This window comes from Sciurus vulgaris (genome assembly GCF_902686455.1).
Source record: "Sciurus vulgaris genome assembly, chromosome: 10".
Classification (NCBI taxonomy): Eukaryota; Metazoa; Chordata; class Mammalia; order Rodentia; family Sciuridae; genus Sciurus; species Sciurus vulgaris.
Genome location: NC_136470.1, coordinates 143,695,316 through 143,718,157, shown reverse-complemented (window position 1 = coordinate 143,718,157; position 22,842 = coordinate 143,695,316). Strand labels below are relative to the sequence as shown.

The 22,842-nt window shown below is 49.6% G+C and overlaps 1 protein-coding gene across 1 annotated transcript in view; it reads right to left on the bottom strand.

Moving 5' to 3' along the window:
• WWTR1 (WW domain containing transcription regulator 1) overlaps positions 1 to 22,842 on the bottom strand; it is a 118,796-nt gene that overhangs the window by 44,124 nt on the left and 51,830 nt on the right. Inside the window, exon 2 of the mRNA XM_079100937.1 lies at positions 4,091 to 4,227. Within this exon, the coding sequence (XP_078957063.1) occupies positions 4,091 to 4,227 (137 nt within the window). The remainder of the gene's footprint in view (positions 1 to 4,090; positions 4,228 to 22,842) is intronic.

Here is a 22,842-nt window from a genome sequence, read left to right as displayed (position 1 = left end):
CAGCTTTCATACGTGAACATGTTAGGATTTTATGCCTTCACTGCGTCACTTAAAAGTGAGGGCTCTGAACGCCTCGCCAGCTCGGAGGGACGTCCCCACGTGGCCTCTCCTCTCGCAGTCCCGAGTCCCCCCCGGGCCTTCCTGCCGTCATTCCCAGGCAAGGTCTGGGATCCACCAAGCCTTACAGTAGCCCAGTCGGCAAACAGGAAGCCGGGCGTTTCAGTCAGAAACCAGGCCGCACTGAGGCGACTGTCTGAAGGAAGTGGAAAGCCGGGCGTCCTCGCTTCGGCAATAGTCCCCTTCAGAGCCCGTCACTTCTCCTGGGTGTCTGAAAACTCAGGGCACCACACAGCAGATCTGCCAGGCTGCTGGACAAGTCCTGGCCACGAAGACACCGGGCCTCACGGTCCACCGTCAGGGCCCCATGGAAAGCCCTGGGGAGTAAGATGCCCAGGACAAGGAGCTTCCAGACAGGGAGAGCCGAATCCCAGAGAGGCACCGTCCGCGCTGAAAGTAACCAGGTGCTCCTCACGGCAGCCCTGGGACCCCACCAGCCCCAGGAGCTCCTCCTTGAAAGTCATCATGAGGAACAATGAAATTCTCTGAAAATATAAGGTGCCACAGTTAACTGAAATATGAAAAAGAGCTGTTCTCCCCACCAAGAGCGACGACGGTAGGACCAGACGCTTAGGTAGCAGGCGTGGTGGCACAAGCTGTGACCCCGTACTCAGGAGGCCGAGGCAGGGGACCAGAAGTCGAGGACGCCTGGGCAAGGTAGAGAGATTCGGCCTAAACATAAGACATGGAGAGAGGTCGGGTGTGGCTCCGGGGCCAGGACGCACTGGGTTCCAGCCCAGCACCACAAGACAAGCAAAACCCACCTACTGTAGCTTGTTGGGTGCCACATACAGTTCTGAGCGTTTTACACACACAGACTCATCACCTCCTTATACATTAATGATCCCCGCTCTACGCATAGGGAAACTGAGACACGATCCTCTAATCTCACAGGGTCACCAGGCTGGTAACTGGCAGAGCAAGGCACATTTTCCGGCAATCTGACTCCCAAGTCCATATACCTGACCTACAGAAAAATGAGGGCCCTCGCTGGGGGTGGCGGCACGTGCTGGTCATCCCAGCACCTCAGGAGGCGGAGACAGGAGGACCACAAGCTCAAGGCCACGCTCAGCAACTTGGTGAGGCCCTACGCAACTAAGTGGGATCCTGTCTCAGTAAAAACGCTAAGAAGGGCTGGGATGTGGTTCAGCGGTAAATTGCCCCTGGGTTAAATTCTTAGTACTCCCCTCCCAGAAACGAGAGGCTTCAAAAAAAGGAGATTTATTTATGATGTCTTTAACTAGGTCACCAATTATATCACAGCTCTAGAAACATATGAAGTCAGCTGTGAAAAGGGACTAATTTTGTCACCTGGGAGTAATGCTATTCACCTTGACATCATTTTCACATGTACATACACATCATTATGGGGACATCACTTAAGTTCACTCATTTGTCACCTAGATTCCATTGAAAAGTATCTAAGTTATAAATTAAAGAATAAGGAGGAGGGGTGCCATGGCTCAGCCTATGATCCCAGTGGCTCAAGAGGCTGAGGCAGAAGGATCATGAGTTCAAAGCCAGCCTCAGCTAAATTGAGGCCCTAAGCAACTGAGACTCTGTCTCTAAATAAAATACTAAAATAGAATAGGGGTGTGGCTAGTAGGCAAGTGCCCCCGAGTTCAATCCCTGGTACCTCCCCCCACCCCCAAAAAAGAAAAGGATGATGAGGAGGAAAGGGGCCTGATTTTTATTTATTTATTTAGGTGCTGGGTCTTAAACCAGGGGTCTGTGCATGAAGCTAAACCCCCAGCTCTGTTCGTGTTTGATTTCTGATTTTGAGACAGGGTCTCACTGGGCTGTGCAGGCTGGCTTGGTACTTGGGCTCCCCTGCCTCCTGGGCAGCTGGGATGACAGGCTGTCCACCCCACCCGGCCTGATCTCGTCATTTTCAAAGACTGATAGTGATGAGCATGAGTCATGGGCAGAGGGTGGCCTTGAAATGCGATGTCCCGAGTGAGGCACTGGGCACCACAGAGTGAGTCTCTGGTTTTCCCCCGTCTTTGGAACTCGCTTGGTGCTCCTGGTTGTTTCCCTCCTTGCAACTCACCTGTGATTCTCCACAGCCAACTCTATAAAAGGGCACATACTCAGATATTGTGGGGAAACCCCAGACTGCACGTCTTAAGAAATGTGTCACTCTTAACGTCTTAGAAACCTGGAAGGTAAGGTGCTTCACTCAGCCACAGGTACACACGGTTCCGAACGCTCAGGTCACAACTCCTACAGATGTGCTTCACTAGTGTGGGTGTGGCTCTTTTGTTGTTGGTGGTTTTTATTTGTTTTGCAGTATAAGGGATCGAACCCAGGGACACTCTACCACTGAGCTACATCCCCAGTCCTTCTCATTTTTATTTTCAGAAGGTCTCTGGCTAAGTTGCCCAGGTGGACCTCAAATTTGTGATCCTCCTGCCTCAGCCTCCTGAGTCTCTGGAATTGATTATAGGCACATGCCACCACACCCAGTTTGTCATGCAATTTTTAAAAATTAAGGAAAGTGCATAAAAAGAGTACGACCAAGCGCAATGATTACATATTGTATTTACTAACAATACACTGGTAGCCTAAGTAGCTGTCAGATCCGAGCTAGTTAAATACGTCGATTGTAGCACATCCACATCTGGTACTGTGAGGCAATGTTTGAAAAGCAGGAGGCAGCTCTGAATGCACGAGGACAGGGTGGAAGAGGCGAGACTCAGTGCAGCACAGGGGTATGCAATGCTAGCACTACGTAAACACAACAGAAACACCTGGCCGCAGGAACGACGGGGCGGAGGCCACAGGGCCTGGAGGAAGACCTGCTTTTTGAGCACCTCTGTGAGGTACAGGACTTTCTTAATCAGGCCTGTGGAATATTCTTGTCCATTATAACAGATTACGACGTAAGATCTAGGACAGGGCGTGCATGGCAACGGTGGAGCACACGAGGCCCTGGGTTCAGACCCGAGCACCAGGGAAAAAGTCAGGACTTTAACAATCGACTTTTAGAATGTTTGATCAAGTCGAAGACAGATGGAACCATGAAACTAGTTTAACACCTAACGTGGGTGTCTTGTGTGTGTTTTTTACGGGCGATTAAGTCCAGGGGTGCTTTACCACAGAGCTACGCCCCTCGCCATTTCAGTTTTATTTTGAGACAGGGTCTCACCACGTTGCTGAGGCTGGCTTTGAACCTGTGGTCCTCCTGCCTCAGCTCCCCACCCCCCCAGTTGTGGGGGTCACAGGTGTGCGCCCCCAGCCCAGCATGGGTGTACTCATGGCACGGTGCATGCTTCCAGCACCAGCACATACACATTCGGGACAATAAGTCACGGGAAGCTTGGCTTTTCCCCTGCTCACAGGAGGACTGGGCCCTTTCCTTGATCTGACCTTTAGGTAAGGAAGGTAGGGAGGGGAGCCAAGGCCTCTGCTCTTGGACACGATGCACACCTGCAAGCTGTGCGCCAAGGGCGCAGACCTCCTAGCAAAGATGGTGTCCGTTTGAGTCCTACGCACGGCTGAGCACCTCAAGAGAAAGGGTGTCCGGGATGACGCTTTCACTTTTATCCCATCCATCCTGAAAATCCAGCAGGAGGGGCCTTTCCCTCCTCTAAATCAACTGTTCCGGGGATACAGCAGTATCGGGATATTTAATCTTAAATGAAAATGTCTGAACACAGGAGCATTTTCTACAGAGCCTGCCTAACGGCCTGGGAGGGCCGCACCTGCTGTCAGACATCCGTCATTCAGTCTCCCAGGTCCAAACGCACAGGAAAGGACGTGTGGCCTGCCTGCCTTGGTCTAGATGAAGACGGGAGGCCGGGCGAGCTTTCAAGGGACCCAGCAGGAGGACAGCAGAGGCCAGCACTGCCCTGCACACTTACGGGGCAGAGAGGCCAAGGAAAGGAGCAAGGGAGGCAGAGAGGGCGGCCACGGGAGGGAAGGACCTCGGGCATCGGGAGGCCGAGGGGCAGGAGCTGAGCTTGCGGCTTACCCAGGTTTGGCGGGGACACCGCCATGGACCTCGGAGGCGCTGGTGTGGCAGCGACGGCAGGGTGGAGGCTCAGGTGACTCAGGGGCTGGTTCATCGCCTTCCGAGGGTCTTGCCACGTGGTGATCTTTTCTGTGTGACTAAAAGAAGGGAAACCATTAGCTGGTTTTTAAATTGTCAGCATCATCCCATCAGTGATAGCACGGCTAGGCCCCGCTGCTCTGCCCTTCAGAGCCGCCCCCATGGCTGCCAATGGTCCTGGTCTCAACCACAGTCGCGCTGTCCCCCAGGCCTCCACCCCAGGGGCGCCCCCAGATTCTGAAAGAGCCTGGCTGACCCCAGGGCGGACGCCATCGCACCTCAGGGTCTCCGCCAACCATGCCCCGAGGCCATGGCGAGTTCACCTCCAAAAGCAGGACCCCGGCCCTCCTGCCCAGCCCACACCCTCCACGCAGGGACCAGACGAAGAGGCGCCTCCTCAACAGCACCCTGGGCTCCACCCAGCCAGGCTCAGACCGTGCAGAGCTCACCTTCTGCCAAGCGGGCCGGCAGCCATGAGGCCCCAGGACACCAGGACAGAAGAGCAAGAAGCCTGTGCAGGGGGGTGGCAAGTGCCAGATTGTGGAGAGGTAGGGTTGAAGCATGGTGGTTTCTTTCTTTTCTTTTTTTTTCCATTTGTATTACTAGGGCTTGAACTGAGGGGTAATTTACCACTGACCTACATCCCCAGTCTTTCTTATTTTTTATTTTTTTATTTTGAGGCAGGGTGTCCTTAAGTGCTGAGGGTCTTGCTAAGTTGCTGAGGCTGGCCTTGAACTTGTGATCCTTTTAGCTCAGTCTCCCAGGTCACTGGGATTACAGGCGTGCACTACCACAACTAGCACCCTATATATATTTTTAAGAGCAAAATCATCTAATGCCTGACTTCGCTTTATAAATGGTTTCATTTGATGGATCTATATTCACCAAAGATGGCAAACTTCAATAGAAGAAATTGAGTTTCAGCCCTTTGTTCTGACTGTAAACTAGCTTTGCCTCTTCCCTGCAAACCCCACACACCTAGGACACATCCTCAGACCCAGAAGGAGCAAGACTGCTGTTTGTGGTAAACACGACTTAATTTTGAATAATGACAGCCTCTTTCCACTCTTTAGTGCAGAAAGTCACTGTTACCAACACTTGGCTCCATCCTAGATCTAGAAACTTCCTTGAGCTGGAGATATATTATTATCTTCATGGTTTTTCATTTTATTTTGTTCTGCTTTCTCACAATTAAATGCCGCTGCTACTAAAATTCTGTATCCAAGACTGAAATTATTACCATAGGAAACTCATTCATTGCCTTGGTGATAAACCTGGATGTTTCCTGACATCTTTAAAGAAGCCTGTGTTGTGGTGCTTACCTGTGATCCCTGCTATCCGGGAGGCTGAGGCCAGAGGACAGCAAGTCCAAGGCCAGCCATCAACTGAGTGAGAGGCCCTGTCTCAAAAAATAAACAGGGCTGAGGATGTAGCTCAGTGGTGATGCTCTTGCCTAGCACGGGTGAGGCCCCGAGTTCAATTTCTAGCACCACACACACAAAAAAAGTCTGACAGGGCTGGGGTGCATCTTCACATCTCCAGGGTAGGCACTTCTATGCATGTGTGGGGCCCGCCCTTCTATCCCCAGCCTGGGAGAAAAAAAAAAGAGTCAGCCTTGGCAAAGCAAGTGGAGATAAGTTTAACTATCAGATGTCCACACTAAGGGTCTTAAAGTCTTATAGTCCACCTTAAAAAAAAAAAGAGTAGAAATGAGTGACAAAAATAAAAGAACCAAGACTGTCTTATTAAGAAAAAATAGGGAAAGACTGATTGAGGATCACTTCCCTAAGCATAAAAAATAATGAAAGAAATGGGAGACAACGGTGCCAGGCACAGGGGTGAGCACCTGTGATCCAGGATGCCGAGGCTGAGGCAGGAGGACTGCAGGTTCGAGGCCAGCCTCAGCAACTTCAAGAGGCCCTAAGCGACGTAGTGAGATCATCTCAAAATAAAATTGTTTTTAAAAATTTAAAGGGCTGGGGAATGTGGCTCCCCATCCCAAAAAAAGAAAAGAAAGAAAGACAATGGTCTCAGCTGTACCTTGGTTTAACCACTGTAATTCTGTTTACAGCTTTAGTAAAATACTTTGGTCAACTCTGGGCATGAGGAAACTCAGACAGCCTCAGGGGGTTTGTTACAGGTCTTCAGAGTGAAGAACCAAATGATGAGTATGTCAGAGTTCAGATGTCAGAGTTCAGATGTCAGAGTTCAGTGGAGTCCCTTTAGCAAAGTCCTTCGAGCTAAGAAACTGATGATCCCTCCAAGACCCATCCTGCTGAGGCACGGCTTCCCGGGCAGGCGTCTCCCACAGAGATTTTCCACTCTGGGACCAGAAGGACAGGACACTCTCCCGGGCTCTGACACCATGGCTATCCATGCTGGGCCAGGAGTAGACCCACAGACTCTGGGGGTTGGATGCAGCGATACCCCCAGCCCCCATCTGTTGGAGGACAGGCAGGGACACTGTCATCGGAAGCTCGGCTTCCAGTGAGCTGCAGCGGTGGGATTCCCCAGTGCTGGCCCTGCACTGTCCCCGCCCACGTGGACAGCCTGCGGCTCTGGGTGTGCAGGTGCCTCGAGTGGTGGAGGAGCCCAGCTCACCCGAGTGCTCCACAGCCTGCCAGTCCCCCTCCCCTGGCCTGTGTGGGGCCTTGGAATGGAAGCTCCTACCCTCACCCTGGCAGCCTGACCCCGTGGGGCAGCGCTCACCCAGGCCTGGTCCCGCACTCCGGCCCTGGGCCAGCGGCTTTTCCAGTTCTGTTCCCAGCGACTTGTTAATTGCAGGTGTCACTCACTCTATTCCCTAAAGACTAAGTCCAGGAGGGAGGCTTCCTGAAGTGAGCAGTCCTGCTCAGAGAAGAAAGGCACCGGAATTCCGAGTCTGCGCAGGGCAGTGGACCAGGTATCCGCCTGCTCATGGGACAGAGGCTGGCTCTGTCTGCAGTCAGAGGCAAGGGGCGCACTGCTCGCAGGAGGCCCTGGAGTACAGGGCGGTGAGACCCAGCCTGCCGTCCTGCAGGTCATTTGGAGGCATAGGCTCTGCCTCTCTGCCTCCGCCCTCCTAAACCCCAAGAGGTTGCTCAGTCCTTGACTCTGCTGTCTCATCTGGGCTCCGTGTTGGACCCAGGGCAGCTAGAGGAATCCCAGCCTTCCCCCACCTCCTCCCAGCCTCCCCTGGAAAGTGGAATGTACTTACACACATATTCAATCCACTTGTACTTTACATATTCCATAAATACATACTACTTACATATTTCAAAGGGAACAAAAAAGAGAAAAAGATGCTAAACTATTCATGGCAATACATGGAAGGAACAGATTCCCCGGTGGGTTTTTTTTCTTTTCTCTACACTCCTTTGACTTTTCCAGGTTTCAAGCAGTGACTGGGGATTGTTTCCCTCATCAAAGCCAGAACACTCACAAAGGTACAAGAGGAGAAAAGGGGCTGGGAAAGTAGCCCAGGGTGGAGGCTTGCTGGCCCACGTGAGGCCCTGCATACATGCTCCCCAGTGCTGCAGAACAAACCAAATAAGACACAGAGAGAAACAGGAAACTGATGCACCAGGACACAGGAGGCGGCACTGAGGAGTCGCCGAAGGTAAACTGCAGGTTTGGCTTCTGTTTCTGTATCGTCCTGTGGCTCAGGTAAGATGGCAAACAAATCTATTACTTGTTGTTTATAAAGAACAGAATACCAGTCCCTACAGGAAAGGAAAGCTTCTTGACAACAAAAACATTTTCCCTTTTCCCTACATTTAAAGGAAACCCCACAGGGTTTCACGTGAGGGCCTGGGTGGCGTGTGCTGGAGAAGTGCCTGTGACGAATGCAATGCCTGTCTCACCCTGTCTTTTTCTTCTTTCTGGTCCTGGGGATTGAACCCAGGGGTGCTCAACCACTGAACCACATCCCCAGTCCTTTTTCTTTTCTATTTTGAGACAGGGTCTCGCTGAGTAGCTGAGGTTGGTATTGAACTTGCAATCCTCCTGCCTCAGCCTCCCCAGATGGTGAGATGACAGGTATGTGCCACTGACCAGGTGTCTTTTCCCTTCTTTGAAGACCCCTTTGACCACCATTTCCCAACAGCCTCTCTCTCTTTCTCCCCGCCCCCCCCCTTTGTTACGGGGATTGAACCCAGGGAACTGTACCACAGAGCTACATCTTTAGTCCATTTTATTTTGAGATGGTGTCTCACTAAGTTCCTGAGGCTGGCCTTGAACTTGTGATCTTCCTGCCTCAGCCTAGCAGCTGGGACTCGGGCTGCACCTGGCCAGCCTTCTCCTTTCAGTCACAGAAAGCCCAAACCATCTGCAGGCCTCCAGCCGCACTGACAGGCTCTGCTTCAGCTCCCAGGACCCGGGCTTGCCAAGGGGCAAGGAAGGCCAGCACTCTTCTGAGAAGGTTCTTGGCTAGAAACAGTAGCTTATGGAAAACTCTTGTGTGAAACCATTTTCCCCTGTGGATTAAGTGTTTTCTTCAATGAAGACACAAATTTAGAAAGCCATTTTACTTATTAGGTAAGTTCTGAGCCTGAACTTATTAGGTAAGTTCTGAGTTAAAATGTCACTGCAGTAGAAAGGGAGAGCGCCCTGACCGCCAGCCCCGCCCCTCTGGGGCTGGGCCCTACCCCCAGCCTGGGGGGCTGCTTCCTCCTCCCTACCCACTGGACCTCCTTCCAGACCTTTTCCCTGGATAAGGGATGGCCTGCAGGCTTCCCCTCCTCCAGTCTTTTCAAAGCACTGGCTGCACAGGCACTCGCAGGCAGGGCTCCTGCTGAGCAGCCGACTGCCAGGTCTGCAGGCTCCGCAAAGACCACAGTGGACGCACAGGTACCAGGGAACCTGGGCTTCAGTACCGGTGCCCATCCTGTGGGGCCTAATGGGTTAAAGTCTCTGAACCCATGCTAGTACTGGCACCCATTTTCGCAAGACAAAAGAAGAAGAAAGGGGGAGACACCTAACAAAGGGGCCAGATCCTCCCTGGGGACTAAGCCAGTCCTGTTCTGAGCACCTTGAGACCATCAAAGTCACAGGTTTCAGCTGAAGTTCAGCAGACTTCCCAGGTCGCAGGCAGAGGGCACGCCAGGCCGCCCGCACAGTCCCAGGCTGGGTTCCGGCTGGAGTTCACCCGACAGCTGTGGGCTGTGCACCAGGCAAGCTCAAGCACAATGAGGAGGGTAGGTAGGAATATGAGCAGCGTTTAAAAACATAAAACCCTGAATAGCAGCAGAACCATTAAAGGCAAAGATCAGATCTTATCTGTAAAAACAGAATCCACGGGCTTCTTGCCGCCCAGGAAAGGCCTGGTGTTTTGGGATGAAGTTATCCTCCAGTTCTTGACCTAACTTTAAGGAAGGAAGCCACACAACAAAGACTTTCTGAAACAGAGAAGCCTGTGCGATACAGTTTGTATTGCGAGAACAATACAAAGATACAAAAATAGGAGTGTTACAGGGGCTCCATCGGAAAGGAACCAGAACCGTCAGCAGCATGCCGCGCGGGTCTGTGGGCCGAGGTCCGGCCCGCCCAGGTCAGGCTTCTTCCCAGCCTTCCCTCGGCCCCCACTTCTTTAAGTATCAGTCTCACCCTCCTGTGGGTCATCAGGGCGCCCGCCATCCACAGGGCTGCGAGGGCCGGGCGAGCGGCGGCCTCCACCCTGCCTGGTTTCTGACAAGCTGGGAGGCAGTGCAAGGGAGGCCAGCCGTGAGGCGGTCTGGCCAGGGTCCTGCAGCCAAAGCCACCGGTCAGAGCTCAGTCCCACCGAGGCCACTTCTCTTCATCCCCGCCTGCAGCTCCTCCTGACCTTCTCCTTGATCCCTCCTATCTGGGGGTACTCATGCTTCTCCAATGGAGTGGGGCTCTTCTGAGAACCCCGTGCAGAACAGCAAATTGCTCTGCACACAGAAGACACCTGAAAAAGAATACTTTCGCAATCCCATGAGATTTACAAGCCCAATTTAGGGTAAAAGTAAACGGTCATATTTTTTAAAAATCAGATTCTAAAGACTTTTTGTTAGGCCAGTTCACTACTCTCTTAATGTTACAACAAATTTATCTGCTGAAGACAATTTGCTTAAAAACTGCTAAACAGCTTTGTAACTTTCTTTTTGTGAACCAATCCAATTAGACCCACTAGTGTTAAAAATGGAAATCGAAACAGATTTGGATGTCATAAATTCTCAGATAGGCCTGCCAAGTCCATTTGACCTAATGTCCACAGTCAACAAATGCTATGCCAATTTTTAGTCCTGTGCCAGATGGCAAGAAGACTTGCCCTAGGCTTACGTTAAAGTTTGAAAATTTCCTCAATTAGGATTAGAATATAAATATGCAAACACTGGTTGCATTTCAGGGACAAACACTACCTGTGTTTTAACCTAGCTCAGCATCCTAGCAATGTGTTCTTACCTGAATCTCAAGGCTTAGAAAATGGTACATCCTATCTTACTCATACCTTATAGGACCTTTGTTTTGGTTTTTGCCGAGGCAATGAACTCCCCTGAGTGACACCAGAGACGGGTTCCAACCACAAGAACAAAGACAGCTGGCCTGTGCACGGCCTCATTCTCTTGGCTGGACCCAGGTGTGCACTCTTTCCAGGTCGCCTTCCGCTCTCCCCATGGTGGGTCACAGCGAGAGCTCACAGCCACAGGAGCCGCTGCCCCTGTGGCCGCTGGCCTCACAGTGCATCTCAGCGGGCAAGCTGGCCTACCTGTTCACAATGTTAAAATGAGTAGCCCTCGGCTGAACTGACCCCAGCAGACCACTTAGTAATGGGGAGTTCACTTTTGAGCAATCAAAAATGAAATACTGCCTCTTGACGTGGCTGAATGGACACACAGCTCATGTCACTGCTCTTCTGGAGCTGTCCATCTCCCTCCCAAGTTGTCAATCACCCTCCCGAGTTGCCATCCTTCTTGCTTTCACCCTAATTGATGATTCCTTGTCTCAAAGCAGTGTTAGCAACACTATCACTGATCACAATTCTTCTTCCATTCTGCCCAGATCCTATACACCACCACCCCTGATACGCTAATGCATTAGAATGAAAGAAAGAGGTAAAAAGTCCGGATACAAATGTACATAGCTGACACATCCATTAGCAAAATATTTCAGAGTTTAAATCCCAAAGCTATAAAAACACCATACAATAAAGGTGACTGCTCACATAACAGAACTGTGGTAATAAGAAAGCTCATCCTGCTTTGAAACCACAAAGAATTTATGGTTAAAAGGTTTGGTCAGATTGTCACCTAGGCAGCTCATCCGACGGAGCTTCAGTCTATGACACAGGAATAATAACTCATGCAATCAGGGGAGTTTCTAGGATCTTCTAAAAAAAGAGGACACAAAACCAGAAAAGCACTATTTTGGTGTATGCTTCCGGTCTCCACCACTCACTTGCCAATTCAAAAAATTTCAGAGTTCTCTGGAATTCCGAATGAATGGTAGGGATTGTATTTTTAACTACCAGGCTCTAATCCTTGACTTCCATCCCAGCCTTGCCAAGAAGCCTCCACGTGTTTAAATTAGCAGTAGTGGTAACGGCAGCAGCGTGACGAGGACTTCCGCTGAGCCCAGCTGTGGTGCTCTGTCTACCACAGACCCTGCCCTGAGCCCCTGAGCCCCTGAGCCCCGGCATCTTGTGCAGACTCAGTCTGGGCACCTACTCAGCCAGGGCAGCCCGTCCCCTGCAGAGCTGCCGTCAGTACAGAGGAACGGGGAGCTTAACATGCGTGCTTCCTGAATGGGCTTATTTACCAGCACTCGTCCTGGGGTGGGAAGAGGGGGACACTCTCAATGTGCCGCTTTTCGAGAAAACACTTTGGGAAAACCTGACTCATCCACAGAGCCCCTGTGTGACTCATGGGCCTCGCTCCCGGGCAGACGGTCCAGCCCTTGTGAGAGACACCCCATCGTCTGTGCCAGCTCCCCAACATCACCCAACACTGGCAAATCTGGCTTTGCCTCTGAAAGCTGAGCCAAATTCTTGCCTAACCTCATTTCTCCTGATCCCTGAAAAAACAAGAAGAAAAAGCAAAGGACGAGGAGATTTGCCTGCTGGTTTGACGCAGGCCAAGAACCCTGCAAAAGAACTCTGGCCGCCTCACGATCCACTGTCAGCAGCCAGCATTTTGTTTTCCCACGTCAGGACTGATAACAGTATTATAAGATTTAGAAATCACCTTAAGAGTCTTCTGTTGGAACCGGACAACAATGGAAGAGTTTATTTCACTCCATTTCCTTCTTTCCAGATAATTCCAAAACTGTGAACTTACTTTGCCTTTCTCTTACAGGTACTGAGAAGAGGTACTGAGAACAGGTACTGAGAAGAGGAGGAGGGGGAAGAGGCTCACAGGCAGCGGGAATGGGATGTGTTCACCCAGGTTTTCATCTGAGGGTTACAATGGGATCACGGTTCCCATATGATTCACTCCAGAGTCAGTTTGGGGTTGGGTGCAGCTCAGTGGAGGAGCACTTCCCTCGCATGGGCAGGGGTCTGGGTCTCATGCCCAGCACTGCAAAAAAAAAAAAAAAAAAGGCAATTTTTGCAAATGTGGATGTGGGGGGAAGTACCACGAAAAGCTTTTAATGGACAGTCCCCTGGCTTCGTGTGCACTGCTACCTTTTAACAAAACCAGGGCAGCGTCCCTTCCAGGGTCAGGGCACAGTGCTGTTTCTGTGGTCGAGCTCCAGACGCGGCAGTGGTGGGATCTGTGCCTCATGAGGGTTGCGTCCGAGTCCTTAAATATGCATCCGGGGCTGAATGCCTGCCTGCCCAGACCCCCCAGGAGCTGGCAATCAAAGGTGGGGAGTTGGCCAGTGAAGCGCGGCGCACGCAGGGTCCATGGCCCGACGTTCTGTCTCCAGAGCCGCCTGCGTGGAGAGGCCAGCATTCCGCCCCTCCGACACCTGGAGGCAGCTTCACTCTCACGATTAGCTTTAGAAGGAGTTTGTTTTGAAGCCACTGAGCTACTTTAAATGCTAAAGCACTTTGAAAATTGTTTTTCCAGGCTCTCTGTGTCTGACATGTGTTTTTAACATGCTGTTTTTCCAGTTGTTCTTAAGTAGGACATTGACCCACTGCCTGGCTGCTCCTGAGACGCTCTGAATGTCAAATATCTCCGACCGAAGCCTGCGCCCCGCCCACCCACCCCCTCCAATGGGGCCAAATGAATTAATGTCACTTGGCCAAGAAAGAGGGTAAACCCACTTTAAAAAACAGAAATTCTTTTGGGTTAGTTTAGCTTCTCCTCTCTTCATGTGAAGAGCTTCAATTCCTTTCTGCTGGTTTTATTTTGTTTTGTTTTTAGATTCTAGGAAGAGGATGCGCCATTGGTTCCAGCTGTCAAAGCCACTTTCTTTCTGTACGTGTTGGAAAAACACGAAACAACATGAACTTTAAAGAGGTCGATGTGAATCCAGGATCTGAAGAGAGGCTGGAAGAGCTTTGCAGAGTCAGGGTCCCATTTTTCAAGAAATGAGGAGGAGGAATGAAAACAAGACCAATGCATCAGGAGGGGACCACACTGGGCTTCAGAAAAGGGATGGCTGCCCCGGGAAACAGCCATCAGTCACCAGGGCTTGTGGCTCATGTGTCAGCTCAGTCCACAGTTTCCTTTTCCATTCTTTGGTGATTATAAAGTCGGAATCGTGGGTGCTCTATCACTGAGCCCTTTCTTTTACGTCTCCCAGGCCGACCCGGGACCTGGGAACCTCCCCAGGTTCCTTCACGTGAATTTCTCGGCATCTTTAGTATAAAGTATCATCCAAGTGAGACAGAGTGGTATAGTGGACTTGAATTTTGCCCTTGCCTTTAACTGGCTGAAAGGGCACTGTAATCCCTGAGTCTTGGTTTCCCCAGAAGGGCACAAAAACGTACATTCCATAAGGTTGTTTGGAGTATTTCACCCAACAACAGAAGTGAAGCACCAAGCATCATGCCAGACATTCATGACACCCTAGAAATATGATCGGTCTTCCATTCCTATACTAAAATCTATCCAAACTGTCTAAAGGGATAAGTAATTTGACTGAATGAAAAAAAAAAAAAATCTGAAAACACCCTAAGGTACAAAGAACCCCCCAAAATGGGAGAAAATAATGGCAGGCATCAGTTTAGTACTAAAACTGCAGATATGTTTGATTTCATATAGTCAGAGTGGCCAAAGACTCATTGATCTTGAGATAAATATACTCAAACAGAATATCGAGCTGGCCACAAGTCTTTGGGTAGTTCCCCTAATATCTATCCCCCGTAAGCGCCTCTCTCTCTCTCTCTCTCTCTCTCTCTCTCTCTCTCTCTCTCTTTCATTCTAATAATAGTAGTGCCCAGATCTAGGGTGAGGAAAGACCAAGAGTTCCATTACTTTGCAGCCTTGTCATGTGCCTGGTCACAATGAGCTCCCACAGCAGCACAGGAGTCTCAGTCTCACACTTACAGTCAAAGGGAACACCAGGAGCTGATACGAGCATAATCCCAGCAACTCAGGAGGCTGAGACCAAGGAGCTCATGTTTGAGGCCAGTCTCAGCAATTTAGTGAGACCTTGTCCCAAGATAAAAAATAATATTTTTTTAAAAATCAAAGACGTTCAGCTTGAAGTACAATGTACAATAAGATCAAATACCAGCAAATGAAAATCTAAAGGCTTTCCACTTTTCCTAACAGAGAAATGCTCGAGAAGCTTTAGTTTAACTTAAATGTTTAATCACTTAAAAGGAGATTAAGTTCTAAAATGTGAGGGATAGTGCAGGTACAGAAATCCCAGTAAGAAGCTGGGATGCTTCTGTAATTCCAACAGGTAACAAATTTAGTCTAAAAAGCACTGCAGTTTTAAACACAGCATTTTTTTTTTAATTTGTTTTTTTAGTTGTCAATGGATCTTTTTATGTATATGTGGTGCTGAGAATCAAATGCAGAGTCTCACACATGCTAGGCAAGTGCTCTACCACTGAGCCACAACCCCAGTCTCTAAACACAGCATGTTTACACAGACTCCAAATAGAGTAGCTCTGCACCCATAGCAAATGTTAATAAAAATGTACTAACACTTTTAACTTTTTTATGCAGCAAAAAACAGTAATATCTATCTGTTCAATTATGACTTATATCCCATCCAAACCCCACACTTCTTCACTGAAGTAGCAGATAAAAGATGGCATATAAAATGAATATTTCTGTAGTACACAACCTTTTGACATTTTAAATTGACAGGAAAATTATGAGGATATACAAGATACTCATGGACTGATTCATCAACTGTCACACACACACACATACATACACACACACATACATATACATATATATATATATATATTTTAGTTTTGACTGTAATTCACACTAGAATAACATCTGTGTTCTAATGAACTATTGGAGTATCACAGGTAAAGGTAATACTTTGGCCAGTCACTTTTCTAACTTGGAAGAGAGACAAATTTTATTTTATAACATGCATGCTAAAGAAAAATGGGGGAAAAGTCTCTGATCACCAGTCTGAACACCAAGCCAGGGGACCTAAGAAAGCACTACTTGGTGCCTGCCCTGTTGGACGGCGCAGCGCCCAGTTAACTCTTGTGGCGGGAGGGGCTAGAAGTGGCAGTCGTACTAATGCTGGTCTCTGGCCCTGCCCAGTCCTGACAGCTCCTCCGCAGAATTTCCTGGGTGGCAGGTGCATCCTCCATTCTTTTCAGACAACTCTTGGAGGACACCTAGAAAGTCCTGGGATGCGGCTCACTGCCCGGGGAAACGACCATGTGATCAGGGGGTGGCACTTCCCAGCCCGGTCCCAATCGCTAGGGGACAGGAGAAGAGCTGACGGTCGAGGAGATCGGCGGCCCAGGCCGCGGTCCAGCTGCTTGGGTAGCACGGCCTGGGTGAGAAGGCCCGGCCAGCAGGCATCTGCAGGGCTGGACGCTGGAAGCTCCGAGGGCTGGCCCGGCAGGGTGGGCGTGGCCGCTGCCAGCCCCGCCCCTCCCTGCCCCACCCTCCTCCAGCCGCCGGCAGCCTAAGGATCAAACCCTATCAGGGGTTGAGGGAACCCCGACCTGCAGCCTGTGGATCGCCCCCGTGGGGGCGCGGGAACCCCGACCTGCAGCCTATCGATCGCACCCGTGGCGGCGCGGGAACCCCGACCTGCAGCCTATCGATCGCACCCGTGGGGGCGCGGGAACCCGACCTGCAGGGCTGGTCGGAAGCGTCGTCCTGCAACGGCACGGGCAGGGCAGCGCGGGCGCACCAGGGGCTGATCTCAGCCTGGGACCCGATGCCCACGCAGGAACGCGGTGTCAGAGCTCTTGGCTCGTCTGCAGGGCTGGACGCACCCAGGGCCTCGGGCCTGCTGGGCAAGTGCTCTACCACCGAGCTGCACCCCAGCCTCAAGACTGAATTAAAGTACAGGGGACCCCGCGGTGTCCGCTGGAGAATCTAGCGTCAGAAATCTTGCACTGCGGTGTACCAGGGGGGAAACGCTCCCTTTGGGCCAGGTGACACTAAACTTGTTGACGGCATCTAAACTAAAGTGCTAAGATTTCATCCAAATAGTCCTTTAACAGCCTTCAACTGAAGGAGAAAACAGGCACGGCACCCGAAGGAGCAGGGCTTGTCCATGGGGGGCTGAAGCGGGTCGGCCCAGCACAGATCAGACACCGGGTCTCCACACCACTCACCGAGTCTTATTTCACTGTCAGAGATTTTTTAAAACAGGAGAGTCACCTTGGCTTGATTCGTTTATTCATTCAGCTGGCACCTCCAAGCACACTTTCTTGTAAGTAAACACGAGTGAATAACACTTGAATTCTGAGAAACGCCCCTTGGATCACTTGAAATGAGAGCTGACCTGTGCAGACATAGACGTTTCCCCACCAGCACTAAGATAGAGCCCGGCCCGCTCTACAACGAACAGTTGTTGATTTTTTATTTTGATACCAGGTCTCACTGAGTTGCTAAGGGCTTAGTTAAATTGCTGAGGCTGACCTCGAACTTCTGATTCTTCAGCACTGGATTCCCAAGTTACTGGGATTACAGGCACAAGCCACCACAACTGGCAGAAAATATGATTTTAACAATAAATAAATAAATAAATAAACAAACAAAAAAAAATTTTTTTAAAGCTTTAAAAATTACCGTAAAATGCAAAAGACCCTGCAAACTAACCAAGGATCACTTCCACATATTACTAGACTTAAATTGGCCCCATAGATTATCAGTATGTAATAAAAGCCTGGAAAAAGCTTTGATATAGCAATCCACTTCCAAGAAGTGGATACCACTTTTCTTAATTATAACTTTCTCTGCTTATATGTAGGAAAACTATCAGGAAGGGTGGAGATGGCTGGCTGCTTTGCAATGTCTGCTCTCCCACTTCTAGGGGCTAGTTCTAGCCAACGGACTAAGTTCTTAGACAATAAACAGAAATTCTATGTGGGATTCTGGGGAAGTTCTTTAAAAGAAAGGGTTACAGACTTTTTTACTTCCTACCCTTCCTCTTTGCTCCAGTTTGGAATATAAACATGATGGCTAGATTTACAGCAGCCCTGTTGAGTCATAAGGGATAGAGTCACTCAATAAGACCACCTAAGGAGTTTGTGGAGTCTTCCAACCAGCCAGACACAGTGATATACGCCTGTAATCCCAAAATTCAGGAGGCTGAGGCTTGAGAATCACAAGTTCAAGGCCAGCCTGGGCAACACAGTAAGACTGTCTCAAAATAAAAAATAAAAAGGGCTGGGGATGTAGCTCTGTGGTACAGCACCCCTGAGTTCAACCCCCAGTACTGGGGGAAAAAAAAATTAAGACAGATATGGTACAGTTCAGACAACTGAATACTCAACAGGCCTTACAGATGACATAGATCTGTTTGTTAAATTGAAAAGACACCCATAATGCGTTGCCGAGTGAATATAATCCCATTTGGTTAATCAAATGCATATGAATGAGGAAGTAGGCTTTAGATTTCTTTGCACACTTTGTTCATTGTGAACACCAAGAATTATTTTCCTAATCAGAAAAAAAAAGAATATGAAAGCTGTCCTCGCCCCAACTGAACCCACTTCCTTCTTGAACAATAAAGTCGCATTCCACATTTGAAGGTATACCCGCTAATTACAACCTCTGAAAGTAATTCCACAGCTAGAGCTTGGGGCTGACGTCCTGCGGGTCCCTTAGTTGTGACTTAGAAAAGGCACCATCATGATACTCGGCACAGAGCTGAGCCTGAGCAGCCCTGGACGGGCACAGCCCCAGGAGGGGAAACCTGCAGCAGGATGAGGAGGATCAAGGGAATTCTGTAAGTAGGTAGCGCCGTGTGGCTGCCTCTGCAGCTGCCGGAGCAAGCAGGGGTCTAGGGACCATCCACAGCACAGGGCAGCCTTCTCTGGACGCTGTCTGCACTTCAGGGACAATCTGGGGACAATCTGGGGCATCCTATATCCAGCACCTGTCGGCACCGGAGACTCCCAGCCGCAGTTCTGTTGTCACCGTCACCTGCCTGATCCGGAGGAGAGGCGGCTACTGTATCCAGGAAGATTAGGATAAGACAGCTCTGCTTGTTCTTGGAACTGTGTCTTTGTCTGGTCCTGCCTGCCTTTTTTCTTTTCTATTCTTTTCTTTTCTTTCTTTTTTTCTTTTTTTAAAATTTTATCTAAAAGTAGAAACCTCCCCTTGCAGCTGTATTTTCCATTTCAAACAGCCGGGTTAATTATATATCCTACAAATAATGGCTTCAGTTCCATCAGGTGGCCAGCCACAGGCTCCTTGGGCCCCCACCCCAGACACACCTTGCCCCCAGACCTTTCGCCACACCCATCCACTAGGAGGGAGCCCACCGTCCTTGTCAGAGGAAACGGCATTTCCGTCACAGGGTTTTCCTTTCTATGAGACTCTTCACGATGGGTTAAAACTGAAGGAGACTATCTGAGCTTCCAGCTCCTGAGCAGTCCCAACTGTGGGCTGGACGTGAAGGCAAATGCACACACCCAGTGGGTCTCCTCCAGCAAATCGCTTTGCTTCTCAGCATTCACCAAATCAAAGGTCTTATTTGCATCTTAAATATCTTCCTAAGTACCCAAAAACTCACTTGGGAAGACTCGTGCTTTACTTGTCCCAGGAAGAATAAATGCTACATGATCCTACAACTCCACCGAAAACAATCAGATCCATATCGGCACATTCCTATTCCATTCCGCAAGCTTGTTGGCTGAGCTTCTGCCAGTGCCACACACCAGAGGCCCTCCAAGTGAGCCACATCTGGCATACAGTAGGCACACAATAAATAAATGCTTGTCTAATGAGTGGGCTGGTACTAACGTTCATAATGACCACAGCCATAGTACTAGTGGCTCACGTGGTGGTACTACTCTTTATAACAGTCACAGTAATCATGGCAATAATGACGATCACAATTGGCATTTATATAGTATTTTAGAGTTTCAATTATTAACTTGATCTTACTTAACAGATTTATTGACCTCCTTCCCCCTCTCTTACCACCCCTCATACTAGGGATTGAACCCAGGGTGCTTGACCACTGAGCTACATTCCCAGTCTTTTTTACTTTAGTTTATTTCATTTTATTGTGGCCATTGGCGAACAGACATCCTGCCAATCACATCACAGCACCCAGGATCCTGGCATTCGGACCTGGAATCCACTTCTTGGGTAACCAAAGCCGTCAGGCCCAGCCACGCTATCTCCGAGGGGCAGGAGACAAGTACACCCACCAGACTTTAGTCCTGGAAGGTTGTGCCCCACACTCTTGTGCCCAAGAGTTCTGCTATCAAATAAGTCTGAAAAATACTGAATGCAGTATTTTCGTTCTAAACTTTACACGATACACATGCGTAAAAAAGACTTTGGGTCTAATTTAGGTCCACGTTTCTCAGATTAATCCTAGGTGCAATCTTTTCTTTTACACTTAGCAATCAATATCCTATAAAATACACCTTCAGGAAGCACGTGAGAGAGTCTACTATTGAGGATATTCACCCAACCATGATGATCTGATTCAGCATCACTGTCAGGAAACACATTATGCTGCAGACAGACATTAAGCAGTATTCTTCACACCCAATTGAGCACAACTGAGAAACTACAGGTGGCTCCTGCCGAGAGCCATCAGGCCAATGTGAAGGCCTGGATCTGAAGCATGACAACGACCAAGTTCACCCAAAGCTCAGCTAACACAGCCTAGACGGGGCACAGGGACAGAGAGGGGCACAGCCGCAGGCATGGGGGCATGTGTGTGCACATGTACGGAACACACGTCCACGTGGCCAGAGTCCAGATGGGGCTTTTAAAAAGTGACCTGAGCTGTTTGTAACCAGAAAGGTTTTAATCTTCCGACTCATTTTTTAAAATCGGGAGCCCATATGTTTCTATTCTTAGTGTGCTTTCGAAATAAAGTTTCCCTTGGTTCGAGGTCACAGCTGCTGCAAAGCACTGTGGGTGGCTCCTCTCCCTCCCTCTGAACAACTGGTGGGAACCGAGCAGCAGGCCACCACCCAGCTGTTCAACCCACTTCTAACTTTAGCAAGTCACTGAGCCACGAATGTCCCCGGGGCATGCCACACTGAAGGCCACACCCTGAAGGTGCACTGCTACGCCCCAAGTCTCCAGGCACACGGAGGAGGCTCTCACTCATCTGCCAATCACAGGTCCACGTGACCCGATTCGTGGGGGGCACACGGGTGAGCCAAGAGCTTCAGCACATGTGAGCCTGCCACCCCCCAGCTCAGCCCACCGGACGGTTTCCCACTCGCCGCTGCAGAGCCCAGAAGACCAGGAAGCCACCGCCGATTCCATCCCGAGACCTGTATCGTGCTGCCGTCTGCTGCTTCTTATTAAAACGCACGGGGATGCCTTCCTGGCATTAGCGGACCATACACTCGTCATGAAGCCCTCAAAATGCAACGATTGGTGCCACGCTGATTGTACACTTCCTCGTCCTAGTTTCCTTTGGTTTTAGGGATTGAACACAGGGTGCTTAACCACTGAGCTACACCCCCAGCCTTTTTTATTTTGAGACAGGGTGTCACTAAGTTGCTGAGATTGGCCTCAAACCTGTGATCCTCCTGCCTCAGCCTCCCAAGTTGCTGGGGTTACAGGTGTACATCACCGCACTGGCTTCCTTTGATTTTTTAACTGCATGCTGATTGTAATTATTTGCCCCAAAGCGGGGAGTTTTCAGTGTTATCTAACTGTCGATGGTCCTTTGGGAATTACTAATTAAAATAATTTCCTTCAGTAAAGAGCTGCTTTTTTTCCTGCATGTGCTTGGACCCTGCTGGCCACTGAGGAGAACTCTAGGAATGCCTTGCTAAGCCCCCTGCGACTGACTGCCTCCATTGTCAGCATACGGAGGACTTAAAAACATTAGGCGACTTACACAGACGGAAACAAAATGCCCTTTGAGTTCTATTGATAATTTAACCTTTAAAGCTTTGGACAAAATCCCAATTCTCAGGAATCAGGGAGAACAGTTGAATGGAACCATTATGTAAAACATTGATGTGGGAAATATTTTGTGTGAAAATATATACAGTATATCATTTAAAATGTCTTTGAAGGTGGGCTTCATAATTCATAACTAAAATATACGTGTCTTTTATGGCTTCTCTACTTTGTGCTTCCTCTGTCAGGGAAAGAGAAGTCATTTTCAGCAGGGGACAGATCCCGGGCCCTGGATGTGAGGGGAGGGGGCACCCTGAGGGCCCCAGGCCAGGCGCAGCAGGAGGGGCACTCCCGATTGAGAACGTCCTTTACTCAGTCTGAGAGATGCTTTCGTGGCCATGTCTGATTTGTGAAAATTCATCAGGCAGCGTATTTATGATTTCTATATTTTTTACAATAATTTGACTTCATTTTTAAGAGCAATTCAGAGAAATTGCTTCCCTTTTTTCAAGTAATTTGTATACAAGGAAAAGAGGTATAGTTTCCATCTGAAGTAGGCATAAGAATAAGCCCAAGGCATCTACAAGGAATAAAATCAAGACTACAGCTCATCTTTTTACTTTGTTTTAAAAAAATGGTGCACGATCATTGGTTTGAGAAAAACCAATGTGAAAACAACAACACACCGGCGCCACGGGTGGCGGAGGATAAGGTACCGAATGACGTCGAGAGTTGTTGCTGGCTTCATGTGAGGTGGTGATACGTTCACAAAATCATTCGCACGTCTACCAAAACCGGCCTGATGGAATCAAAAGGAACCCGTGTGCACGCGTAAGGTGGGGTGGACACAGCGATGGGCCTCGTGATCCCAGCCACAGACCAGACGTCACCTCACTAAGAGAAGCAGATGGCCTGGGCAAGACAGGATCGCCAAACGCAGTAGGTGCCCCCAGCTGGACCCTGCAGGACACACGCGGATAGCCACCTAATATGCTCTGGAACAACTAGGAGAAGGTGACAGGGCGGAGATTGCTGGGCCCCAGCCTTCTGCTGCGTGAGGCGCGGCCTCTTCAGAACTCGGAGGCGCATAGCGGAAGCTCCACCTGCCTGCCACCTGCCTGTCACCGGCTTCCCCAGAGTCAGGACCAGGACGCAGGCCGGAAAAGCGGCGATGGGTCCGCAGCTGCTGAATCTAGAGGAGCAAGAGCACCTCCTTTTCAGCATCTCTTCAGGTCTGAAGATGTTCAGAAGAAGAAACAAAAATTAATTGTGTTACAAAAGAAAATT